The 13,276-nt window shown below is 47.3% G+C and overlaps 1 protein-coding gene across 1 annotated transcript; it reads left to right on the top strand.

Moving 5' to 3' along the window:
* The first annotated feature begins 1,027 nt into the window (after positions 1-1,027).
* Positions 1,028-12,773, top strand: lmbrd2b (LMBR1 domain containing 2b). The gene is made up of 18 exons (XM_069167382.1): positions 1,028-1,211; positions 3,217-3,420; positions 3,617-3,729; positions 3,972-4,070; positions 5,036-5,203; positions 5,315-5,525; positions 5,606-5,680; positions 5,767-5,880; positions 6,403-6,586; positions 6,912-7,093; positions 7,745-7,878; positions 8,470-8,575; positions 8,674-8,771; positions 9,117-9,220; positions 9,310-9,356; positions 9,858-9,993; positions 10,105-10,231; positions 10,357-12,773. Exons 2-18 carry the CDS (start codon positions 3,247-3,249, stop codon positions 10,418-10,420), a joined length of 2,136 nt encoding a protein of 711 aa, XP_069023483.1. The 5' UTR covers positions 1,028-1,211; positions 3,217-3,246; the 3' UTR covers positions 10,421-12,773.
* The last annotated feature ends 503 nt before the right edge of the window (positions 12,774-13,276 follow it).

Here is a 13,276-nt window from a genome sequence, read left to right as displayed (position 1 = left end):
AAACGTCAGTCCTGGAGTTCCACTGGGTTTTGTACTCGGCCCAATACCGTTCACATTAACATGCTTCCATTACAAGATGTCATCAGGAAACACTGTATAGACTTCATTGTTCTGCAGATGACACTCAGTTCTATCTTTCTATGAAACCAGACGAGATGAATCGGTGAAACTTGAAGAACGACTTAATGACATGAAGGGCTGGTTTGAGCGGAAATTTTCTAAACTCAGGCAAACTGAAGTTCTTGAACACCTCAGAAAATCTTTCCTCCAACATGATCCAAAATGCTGCAGTGAGAGTACTGACAAGATTTACACTAGACAAATTTCTCCTTCCTGTAAAATCAAAAATAGAATTTTAAATTCTGCTGCTGACTTGCAAAGCTCTTCATGACCGAGCTCCGTCTGATCTCAGAGGTCTTTTAGAACCAGATCATCCTAACAGAGCTTCTCTCTCAGAGTGCTGCCTGCTCGTGGTTCCAGAGTTTCCAAAAGTAGATTAGGAGGAATAGTCTTCATCTTTCATGCTCTTCTACTGTGGAACCAGCTTCCAGTTCCGGTTCTCCTCCGGAACCAGCTTCCAGTTCTGGTTCAGAAGGCAGACACCCTCTCTACTTTTAGCATTCATTCATTGTTTGATCAAGTTTATGATTAGAGCTGCTCAGGTGACCCTGAGCCATTGCGCAGGTCTGCTGCTGTAGAGGCTGCTGGGGACCTCCCATCATGCACTGCTCCTCTCCTCTCTTTTTTACTCTCTATGTTGTATGTCACTATTGCATGTTGTTGTAATATTTCCTTCCTTCTTTTATTCTACCCAAGGTGATTGTAAAGTGCATTGGGGCCGTCTGTGTGGATTTTTCCACAGTAAATAAAATGTGATTATTGGGATTTGCTTCGGGGAGTTTCAGCTGTGTTTGAAGTAATTCCTCTGTTGTCCAGCAGGGGGCGGCAACGCGCCGCTGCTGCAGCAGAAAAAGAAAAAGAAGGTGCTGATCACACAGGCGGCTGCGCACGCGCAGATTCGCCGCTTTGCCTGGTCGTCATCGTCGTCTCCTCCAGGGGGAAGTGGGATGTGACAGATGCAGCTCCGCTTGCGAGCCAGAAACCGGGGATTTTCATGGTAAACACACCGGAACAGTCGCAAAGCACCGTCCGGGCAGAACACCGAGCACCTGACGGCCCTCTGAGCGGCGTGGGAAGTCACCAGTAAACCGGTAAGTAGCGACACGTCAGCGACGGTCCCGTCGCTCCGCTGCTAGCAAACATTTAGCTGCTGTGATGCTAGCTGAAGGAGAACTGGAGTATCCGGTCACACGGTGCTCCTTTGACGTTGATTTAATTACCGCAGTGATGTGCCGCTGTTAATGCGGGTAATCGTACTCCGTTGACACCGACAGGCTGTTCGGGCTCACATCCGGTCACACGTTTAACTGATCAGGTGACCCAGCTGTGATGACACGCTGCCTCCTCCCTCCGTCTGTCTCCGTGTTAAAAACACACCTAAAATCTCATAACAGTCTCACTGCTGGACAGGAAGTCACAGATACTTAAAGGTGCGTCACGTTAAAGTCTCCGTGCAGAAGATCCCATCTGTTATGCCCCCTCCCCACTCACTCACACACACACACACCTGTCCACACCCATTTACACCCATTAACACCCACTTACACCTTTCCACGCCGATTTAGACCCGTTCACACCTGTGATCAATCCGCAGTGACCACTTCTGATACGCTCTGTATGCTACTAAACACCAAGTAAACAAACACGTGAACAGGTGTCGAAGCAGGAGGAGAGAGGAGTGGCAGCAGCAGGTGTTCAAACTCACTGATGCGTCTCTGCTCACTGCAGTCTCGTTTTTAACGTCTGTCAAAATGTATGACATGCATGTAAATGTCTTGAACACTCGAGTTTGTAATTCACAACCCGAACCGTCAGACCCGACCAGATCACGTCGGATAGTGCTGCGCTACTTCTTAATCTCCGTCCTCGCCGGGTGTTAATCCCGGAGTTCCTGTCTAAATAAATAAATAAAAAAAAACCGGAGGGATGCCTCTTGTCTGCAGAGCACGGCGCTCCCATCCCCCCCGACCAATCACAGACGGCACACAAAGAGCCTCTCAGTGTTTACAGGTCAGCAGCCTGCAGAGCTTCTGTCAGATCATATCCAGCTTCATGAACACAGGCTGAACAACAGCAGCCGCTCTGATCAATCCTGTTGGTGAAGGCTACTTTCTGCTTTTTTTTTTTTTTTTTTATATCATTTTATCAGGTCAAATAAATAAATTGTGATGGAGAAAAAAAAACAAGAAAAAAAAATTTACATAAATTTCTAGATAAAAAAATATAATTATTGAAGAGATTTAATCAAGTTAAATAAATACAAACATAATCTTTCTACAGCATATTGTGATCAACACCGAGTTTTACTGTGAAGGCGTCTGTTACGGTTCGGACTTCTTTTCTGCTTTGTAGCCTTCTTGTCAGTCTGGGTTTTGTGCTTCCTGTTTGATTAGAACTGTGGCGCCATGTCAACAGGGTTCTCCGGCCATGACAACACGCCTGCCCACATGCTGTGTTTTGTCCCCCAAATATTTGACCCGAAATCTGATCTCTCTCTCATCTAGTTTTTCAACGTCCTGCCCTGGAATTTAGATCGTATGGAGGCGTGAATTGAGACTTGTTTAACCCTTCCTCCTCCTTCTCCAGTGTGTTGAACAGATGAAAGATAGTTTGGAAGATGGCGCCTCCTCCTGGATGTTTTTGGGTGTGAGCAAAGAGCTAAAACTTTGTGTGACAGTTTGTCTTTCTCTTATATTGTAGCCTGATTGTCATCAGTGTCGTTGTCACGTTGTCCGTGAGCTTTTCCTTGAAACTAATGACTGAAAAGTTGATTATTGTACATGTTAAAATGTCACCAGACAAACACCACGTGTCTCCTGCTGCCGTCACACTGATTGAATTTCATGAGATGTTATTGAATTTGGGGAAATGCCTTATTTCTGCTCTGTAACAGTGTCCAGATCGGTTTTATGGCTGCAGCTAACAGTTGTTGATCGACCGACCGGTGTCTGGAATCACCAGGGAGTCGATCAGCTGTCAGTCAATAGAGCAGATTTGTCCATCACAGTTTCTCTGAGCCGAATGAGTCAATTTAATGAAAAATTAATCGATCTGATCGAACCGTCTGATGACTTCCTATCCTCTGGTCCCCTGCAGGTTTGAGTCGGGCTCCTGGGACTCGGCGGGATGAGCGGGGCGGCTCTCGGCATCGAGATCGTGGTGGTGTTTTTCTTGGCGCTGAGCCTGCTGCACCGATATGGAGACTTCAAGAAGCAGCAGCGCATGGTGCTGTTCGGCACGCTGCTGGCCTGGTACCTGTGCTTCCTCATCGTCTTCATCCTGCCTCTGGACGTCAGCACGGTCAGTACCGAGCCGCAGGACACCGGTAAAGTGATAATAAGGAGCCAGAAGGTTTCGGAGCTCTGGATGTTTCTATGTGTTTGTTTTGAGTCCGGTCCGTCTTGGTTCTTACATCGTCGCCATCATAGACTCTCTGAATGTTGTTGTCTTCCCGTCCGCGTGACGCTGAACATTCGATGTGCTCTGAACCTCGCAGACCATCTACAAGCAGTGCAAGATCGATCACGAAGAGCAAGCCGTGGTTCCAACCGTCAGCCCGCTGCCGTCCAATTACACGGCAGCAAACTCGTCCGCCACGCCCACGAAAAGGTCAGTATTTCAGCATCTCTAGAGCTTTTCCTGACAGTGTACACACCAAAAGATCAATGTTTTGGTATAATGGAAATGTCTATTAGTTTCACCCCAGCAGGTTTTTTTTGTTTTTTTTTTGAAGACGTGGCTGTGAGAGGATGAAGATGATGACGATCAGACGGCTTGTTGTTGTCAGTCAGAGTGAAGCCACATTACAGCAGCAGTTTTTAAACTTGACTGTTTTCTGTTTCTGTCAAAAGTGTGCCAAAGCTGTGCTACAAGCCGTGGAGCTACATCCCCGACGGCATCATGCCCGTGTTCTGGAGGGTGGTCTACTGGACCTCCCAGTGCCTCACATGGTCAGTGTGACTCCGCCCCCCACAAAGCATCACCAGCTGTGTTTGTTTGAGAGCTCACTGCCGCAGATGGATGGTCGATTTAAAAGGTTCAGAGAGTGTTTCTGTGATGCACACGGAGCGGGAGGAAGCAATAACCACAGATTTCGATTCAAACTAGTCAACAGAGACCCTTAACATGCTCAATTCCCCAACCCTTGTTGGAGAACCCTGTTGTCATGGTGACCACAGTTCAGTTGGTTTGTGTTCTCAGGGTTTCAAAAGACGCAGTAATGGACAGGTAACTGAAACAAACTGACAAAGAGGGAAGAAGTGCACACGGACTAAATACAGCAGGGAGGGAAGGACAACGAGGGACAAGTGAAACTAATCAGGGTGGGGCCAACAATCATACAAAGGACAGGAAGTGAAACAAGACAAGACACGAGGTGAGTCATTTCAAAATCAAACAGGAAGCACAAATCCCAGACTGACCTGAAGACTACAAAGCAGAAAAGAAATCCAAACCAGAACAGAACCTCAGAAGGTCCCAGTAGAACTCGGTGTTGACAGTCTGACCCTGGGGGACGAATTCACGGTGACACAACCCCGCCAACGTCAAAGAAAACCCACCTGGTGTCTCCCAGAACACCTCGCCCGACTTCGTCGCCGTAGGCTTTCTGAAACATTTCAAGGGTCTCTGTTGACCATTTCCAGAGTATTGACCCCAAAATCGGATGTTTCTCTGCTCCAGTTTCAGGTCCGCGGTGAAATCGCAAATGTTTGCGTACCGGCGGTCACAAAAACATGTGGAACTGAGGTGCCGATGTCGATCAAGAGACGACACTCGGAATTCTTCCTCGTGAAGGTTGTTGCTTCCTCCTGCTCCGTGTGCATCGCTGTGCTGCGTTCAACAGGCACTGACTGAACTAACTGATCACACCGTACAGGAGAGCGTTCGTAAAGGTGTGACTGACTTGTGTCCTCAGGCTGCTGCTGCCCTTCATGCAGTCGTACGCTCGCTCCGGCGGCTTCTCCATCACCGGGAAGATCAAAACGGCGCTGATCGAGAACGCCATATATTACGGGACCTACCTGCTCATCTTCGGCTCGCTCCTCATTTACGTGGCCGTTCATCCCGACTGGCACCTCAACTGGTGAGTAGAGTTAAAGAAAGCCGGTGACCGACTCTTGACCAGCGCCGTCATTATCCGAGCTCTCCTGGTCGTGACAGCTGTTTGATTTCCTCCTACACGGCTGTGACTCAGGTACGAGCTGCAGACCATCGGCATCACCGCCGCCAACACCTGGGGTCTGTTCCTGCTGGTGCTGCTGCTCGGCTACGGGCTGGTGGAGATCCCTCGCTCCTACTGGAACGCCTCGCGACACGGACACCTGCTCATCAAGACCTACTTCAAGGCGTCCAAGCTGATGACGGAGAAGGCGGACGCGGAGGAGAACCTGGAGGACGTGATGGAGGTGGGCGGCGGTGAAGCGACGTGACGGACGGAGGTTCGGGTCATGTCGCTGTTTTTAACGTGGGGTGTGTTCTGATGCAGGAGGTGAGGAAGGTCAGCGAGTCCATCAAATACAACCACCCGCTGAGGAAGTACATCGACACCATCCTCAGGAAGGTAAGCGGAGTCCGGCCCCGGGGCGCGCTGGTGGGGACGACGGGTCGGGCGGACGGGTCTGGTGACTGCTGCCTCTTTCCCTTCAGTGCCCGCTGGACTACCAGGAGAAGATGGGCAGGAACATGGACGACTACGAGGACTTTGACGACAAACAGAACACTTACCCCAGCGAGAAGAGCCTGGTGAAGCTCCACAAGCAGGTGAGACACCCGGAGCAGGAAAACCGTCCCAAAGCAGAGCGGCTGCTCGAAGATTCGACGGCATTTGTCCGTGTTTGTTCAACAGATTGAAAACTTGTTATGAGCTCATTAAAGCAGGTAACAGACACTTGTTTGTCTGTATGTGACCCATGTTAAGTTTTGTACCTCCTCATACTGTTATTATTCTGTCATTTAGTGGGTAACTCACAAACAGAGCAAACGATTGGAGGCTATGAATCAGTCCGTTAAGAAGACGGCATTTTGTTTCTTCATTCGTCCTCATTTACCAATATCTCGCGTTTTTCCTTAAATTTGTTCTTAGGAAAAGTCTTCGTCAGATTCAATGACGTTTTGTTCAACCTCATATCTGTTCGCGCCCGTGTTCTTATCTTGATAAATCCCATCATTCTTGTAAGTTAAAAGCGTGTTCCAATTGTTTCCTAATTAGTAGAAGTCAACGCCCCGAAGCAGGTAACTCCTTTCAAATATAACTCCTCCGTGTGTGTGTGTGTGTGTGTGCAGGTGATCTATGCCGTCCAGAGACACAACAGGACTCGTGTCCAGTGGCAGATCCTCCTGCAGCAGGCCATCCATCTGGAGGACGTAGCCAAGAACGAGACCAGCTCCGCCCACCAGTTTGTCCACAGCTTCCCGTCCTCGGAGCCGGCCGGCTGGTTCAGCAGATACGTCTACACTTCGACTGTAGGTGGGTGGCGTGCAGGGCCTCGTTTCGACGGGTTCTCCCATCGCTTTAAACCTCAGGGCTCACCGACTCCAGTCGGGTCCCCTTCTGATGGAGGAAACGTGACCCGGAGTTACAGATCAGAAAGTCCTGAAGCAGCGTAAAGGTTCCTGACGCTCGCTGTTCCACTGAACGCCTGTAGGTGGCAGCACGGACAGGAAGAAGACGACTTGACAGCTGGCAGACGGAGTAGGCTTACACCTGTGTGTGTGTGTGTGTGTGTGTGTGTGTGTGTGTGTGTGTGTGTGTGTGTGTGTGTGTGTGTGTGTGTGTTTGTGACAATCCACAGAGTGGTACTGGGAGTGCCTCGTGAAACGCTGGTTCTACCGGCTGCTGTCTGTGGTGTTGAACCTGTTCAGCGTGGCCGTGGTCTGGTCCGAGTGCACCTTCTTCAGCACGCGGCCCGTCCTCTCCCTGTTCGCCGTGTTCATCCAGCTGGCCGAGAGAGACTACAACTACCTGTACATCGAGGTGAGTCACGCCTGCACCTGCAACACGGGAGGAACGAGGAACACGGTGTGCGTTCCGATATCGAACATCCCGCTCGGAGCTCGGCCCTCCTCTATTTTCTCGGGAACATACACCGGATCAGAGGGAGGCAGCGGGGTCAACGGGTCACGTCCCGACAATACGAAGTCAGACACGGCAGCAGTTTGCTGTCATTTCTTCACATCTGGAACCGGTCAACTTATGTCTAGCAAACTTCCACTAACCACTAACTTCATGTCTTGAACCGGTAACATCATATTTCCAACCGGTCTCCTCATGTGTGGACACAGTAACTTAACGTCAGAACCACTAACTTCATTGTCTAGAACCGGTAACTTCATCTTTTAAACCCGTAACTTCAAGTCTAGAACCAGTAACTTCATATCTTTAACAAGTCACCGGTTTTATTGATCAGAAGCTCACACACACACACACACACACACACACACACACACACACACACACACACACACACACATACACACACACATACATACATACATACATACACATACACATGCTGCTGAGCATTAAATGTCTGTTTTGTTTTTTTAACATGTGCGATCAGATGACTTAACGGTCAGGTCCCCCAGCGACGTCCAGTCAATCTGTAATTCCTCCTCTCTCCACCAGATGGCGTGCTTCATCACAATCTTCTTCCTGTGTACCTGCGTTTACTCCACCGTGTTCCGCATTCGGGTCTTCAACTACTACTACCTGGCCTCCCATCACCAGACTGACGCTTACAGCCTCCAGTTCAGCGGCATGTGAGTGACGGGAAGCTCAGCGGGAATGTACCTGCTAACGACTTTTTATTTCCAGAGTGAATGCTCTAAATTCAGGACATTTTACATCCGGAAACGGAATAAAAGTATACATGTATACATGTAGGTGCTTAACTAGTTACCTAAACCAGTAAATGAGAATAGTGAGGGGGGAAAAAAGAAGAGATTACTGGATAAACGGCCTTTGTAGCATGTTGGTTTTTTTACTTCAGTCAAACCAAAATTTGTCTACGAGGGTCAATCAATAAAGTCTGTTCCTGTTGAACGCAGCACAGCGATGCACACGGAGCAGGAGGAAGCAACAACCATCATGAGGAAGTATTCCGAGCGTCGTCTTTTGATCGACATCAGCACCTCAGTTCAACAAGAACAGACTCTCAACTTATTGATTGGCCTTCAGCCATGTTCCAAATAAGAGGGTTAAAGTTGCGCTTATTTGATTTCAGAACATTCAGAGTATTTTCTTAAAGGTCAGGGGATGTTCGACGTGCCCTTTGAGTGTCAGAGCTGGTCATTAAATCAGTCGGAAGTGTTTGGGAGGTGCTGATACATCCTGAACTTTTGAACCTGCAGGCTCTTCTGCCGTTTGACTCCTCCTCTGTGTCTCAACTTCCTGGGTTTGATCCACATGGACTCGGCCATCTCGCACCAGCAGAAGGAGCAGACGGCGTACACCTCCGTAAATATCACACGCCCCGAGCTCACCTGTCCGTCAGCAGCAGCAGCTGGAGCAGCTGCTCAACAACCCGCATGTCTGACTTGTTGTTCGTTTGACAGATCATGGGATCGATGCGGGTTCTCTCCTTCATCGCGAACGGTTTCTACATCTACTACCCCATGCTGATAGTCATCCTCTGCATCGCCACCTACTTCAGGTGAGACGGAGGTCAACGCTGATGTGTGGGCTTCTTCTTTTTTTTCTTTTTTTTTTTTTTACTGTTCGGTCGATTTTAAAATTCACCTTAGATGAGTTACGAGAGGAAAAAATGAATCGGCATCTGATCAATGAGACATTCGATGGTCTCAGGTTCTTAAATTTCTTAAAAATGAAAAGAACAACGTCACCTTACACCAAATAATTGGTTGGAAAAGCGACTGCTGATGAATCGGGAGCTTCATTCAAACCCGCTTCGTCCGTCACGTTGATCTGGTGCCCCGTGTAATTGAGAGCCGCTGCTCATTTAACGACGCACGGCGACGTTGTGACCGTCTCTCCTCAGTTTGGGGACTCGCTGCCTGAATCTGCTCGGCTTCCAGCAGTTCATGGGCGACAACGAGATGACCTCTGACCTCATCGACGAGGGAAAGGAGCTGATCCGACGAGGTGAGACTGAGGATGATGGCGGTGATGATGATGAGAGCGACGCAGGTAAGGCGGTGACGTTACATCTGAAAACCTCGTTTGTGTTGCAGAGAAGCGGAAGCGCCAGCGGATCGAGGACGGCGAGAACAGACGGAGAGTGAGCGGCTTCATTGGTTTCTTCTTTCGTAGTAACGTATAAAAGACCCGAGATTAGATCCCTGAGGAACCCCGAAAGATTCTCTGAACACTGTCCATGATGATGATGATGATGATGATGTGTGTATTTGTGTGTGTCTCTCACACTGACACGTCCTTGGTGTGTGTGTGTGTGTGTCTCTTTTTCTGTGAGTGATTGTGTGTATTTCTGTTTGTATGTTTTGTTTGTTTCTATTTGTTTGTCTGTGTCTCACACCGACCTGTCCCTGCTGTGTGTTTCCGTGTTTGTGTGTGTTCATGTGTATTTATGTGTTTGTGTGTCTCTTTGTGTGTTTCTGTGTATTTGTGTTGGTGTGTCTGTTTTACATGTCTTTTACATACCTGCTTTGTATTTTTGTGTGTGTGTGTGTTTCTGTTTGTGTGTGTGTGTGTGTGTGTGTGTGTGTGTGTGTGTGTTTCGGTTTGTGTGTGTGTGTCTCACATCCCTGTCTGTGTGCTGCAGGAGTGGAAGGAGCGTTACGGGAACCCGAGGGAGGACTTCTCGGCGAGGAACAGGAGCAGCCACGAGATGAAGGAGACGAGTTACTCGGACTCGGGGAACTCCAGCGGCGGTGCTGTTGGCGCCGGCGGCGGCAGACGTGAGTCAAACCTCAACACGGGACATCACACGGAACCGTTTTAAACCCATGTGTCCTGACAGATCATTTGATCCCAGCATTGATCACGTCTGATTGTGGTCTGATCAACAGAGGCTAAATATTCTCGCGCCGGGAGCCGAGCAGAGAGGGACTGCATCGAGCTGCTGCAGGACGCCGAGCCGCTAGACTTCAACGCCGAAACACTGACAGATGACCCGCTGGACGCTGAGTCTGGCAGGTAAACGTGCACACACACACACACACACACACACACACACACACAAAAACACCTGTTCCAGAGGTTTCGCAGGTTGTTGTTCTGTGGTTCCGGTCCAGACTGACGTGTTGTTCTGTTGTCCTCAGGCACGCGGGCGGACGGTACCTGTCCATGTCGTCGTCTCGCAGCCGGATCTTCGATGACGTCTGACCGCGGACCCGGCGCCTCGCCGTCCACTCGTCCACCCGCAGAGCGAATGTAATCGCATGACCTCCGACCTCACGGCGCTCCGGCCGCGTCCTCGTCTCCCAGCATGCACTTGGAACACCACAGGTCAGGTGTGTCGGTGAGGTTCTGTCACCCCGGAAAAAACAACAACAACATCTCCATCAAAAACACTTTGTTTTCATGTTGGCTCGGCCCGCAGGCTCTCTGAAGACACTGACGTTAGTCTGTAGACCCGATCCCCGTCCCGGACCTCAGAGACCTGCTCAACCAATCTGCACTCAGCACATCACTTTAACGAAGCTCCTGGTCATCTTAGTTTATTTATATTTTTTATTGTTTGTCTTTAATGTTGTGATTTATTTAATGACTGTACGTACGGTGGTGATCGATGAACAAAAAAAAAAAACACGGCTTTGCACTTGATCCGAGATGTCTGAACTACTTTTACCTTCCATCGGAAGGTCCGATTTTATTAAAAACACGTCACTGATGCGCAGCGGGACGAGACCGAGGTGTTCGCGCGTCCTCTGAGCGCGATGATGAGACTTCGAGGTGTCGCTGAAGGCGTTTTATTACCCGACTGATCATCAACTTTTAAAACAATCAGCAACTCCAAACGTGTCTCAGACTGCTGGATGTTCTTCACGTGTTCAGAAAGAAAGAGACCTTTAAAAAATAAAAAATAAAAAATAAATAAAAAACATACACGGTTTTTTTCCCCTCTCGGCAGCCGTCTTTATGAAGGACCGTGGACAGACAGCGTGGGCAGAAACATGTCAGCCGAACCTGAATTTGAATCAATGTTTTAAGTATTTAACTTGAATAATTGTATTGAGAAATTGAATTTCGATGAACTTTCAACTTTTAAATGTTGAAATTGAATTAATTTGCTCTGAAACTTTTTTCAATTCTCAGAAAAAATTCACCCCTGTGAGTTCATCTACTTTCATTTCTCACAATTCAAATTCCTTTTATGTAATTTAGTCTCTCGGTTCGTTTCTCACACGTCATGGTGTTTGAGGTCGAGTGCAGCTTTCTTTTCAAATTAATTCAACTTCAATTAACATTCAGGTTTATGGAAAAAAAAAAATCCGTTTCTGCTTTTCAGATTCAATTTCTCAACACGGTTATTCAAGTCAAATGATCCCAATTCAGTTTTCTAATGACACATTTTATCGGTGGGCGGGACGTATTATCATCGGGTTTTCCTATTAGATGGAGTCCGCTCCGCCGCTCAACTATTCACCAGATGCATTACCGCCACCTGCTGACCGGAAGAACGCAGTACAACCAGGCGCCGTTTAAAAAAAGAAAAACTGGGGAAAAGGGAGAACAATACTAATCTTTGTTTTTACATTTGAATGACTATTTGAATATTAGAAATTCATGTCCCATCCCTACCATTGAGGGCCACTAGGGGCTGGCTCAAATAGACTCCCATTCAAAAAGTATTAAGTTCCTTTCTGAAATACAAAATCAGTAAATGTTTTCCACGAGTTATTATGGTGTCATGAGATAAATTCCTTCCTTCTGATCAATGTTCTCCTTCTGAAAGTAACTACAGCATTCATTAGATATTAGGCCTCAAACACAGCTATGTGTTAAAGGCTAAAGGGGTTGGATTGAGAAAAATAGCTAGCAGCTTTTTTTTTAAGGTGCTGACAGACTTTTATTAGCATGTGAGCTAAAAAAAAAAAGAAATGTAGAGGATCGTAAATCGATCCCTGAGGAACCCCACGAGGATTTATTAACCCGTCGCGTCTTCAACGAAACCAGTAGCAACCTGGAAGGTTGAAAATACACAAAAAATAAACAGCTTTGGAAAAAGTTTATGATTTAATTGGTTGTTAACAGGTTGAAACAGTAAACAGTAAAAAAAAAACAGGACTGGTCCTTTAAATATCTTTGGCACCGAGCGTCTGATGATGAAGAGTCTCTGCTGGCAGGTTCAGCTCAGCTTCGGTCTGAGAAATTGATGATTAGGAGGAAACCGGACGGTTCAGTGACTCTTCTGTATATATGTACCATATGTTTTTGTATTTTATGAGCTCATCAGTGACTTTATATTCATGATGTCTGCTGCAGCCTGTAAACTTCTCCTCCTCCTCATCCTCCCTCTGGAAACACCTCCTGTCCGGTGATGAAGTCATGGACTGTGTTCTGAATATTTATTATCACGATCTCCGCACATCTCTCTGAGCTCCTGGAGGCGGGGAGTCGGTCTCATTTGTTGGTTTTCGTCCTGTGATTGACAGTATGTGAATTATTCTCCGGAGAAACGATCATGTTTGATTTCCTGTTGTCGGTCAATAAAACGTATCGGGATGGTGCAAAACAGTCTGGTCGTGTTTGTTCTCAGAAAGAGGAGCACTTTGGGAAAAAATAACATTTAATTTCAGGGTTGATATTTCAATTTTAAAATGAAAATCAAATAACATGTTAGATTTTTTTTATTTATGTTTTTTAACTGATTTAGAGAGAAGAACCTTTTCTATTTGTCCAATGTACGTTTTGATGATAAATAATTTCAAATTCAGGACTTTTAACAAACAGTTTTTACTTTCTAAAATTTAAGTACTTTGTCCATCACTGAACAGGGAGCCAGAGTACCTGAAGAGAACCCACGCGAACGCCGCACAGAAAGGCCCAGGCCTGGATTCAAACCCCAAATCTTTACACTGTGAGGCGACAGTGCTAACCACTGTACCACCCGATGAATATTTAATCTGAAACTTTGCTCTGACTTTTTCTTCCTTCACAGAAAGTTACTGTGACGTGTCTCAATTCATTTTAGTTTTATGTATATAATCACAACATCAGTCGTCTCAGAGCTCTTTC

This window comes from Embiotoca jacksoni, unplaced genomic scaffold, assembly GCF_022577435.1.
Source record: "Embiotoca jacksoni isolate LCO1_2020_lvr unplaced genomic scaffold, fEmbJac1.0.p SCAF_10, whole genome shotgun sequence".
NCBI classification, from domain to species: domain Eukaryota; kingdom Metazoa; phylum Chordata; class Actinopteri; family Embiotocidae; genus Embiotoca; species Embiotoca jacksoni.
The sequence above is the reverse complement of the archived record's forward strand: the minus strand, read 5'-3'. Positions and strand labels throughout refer to the sequence as shown.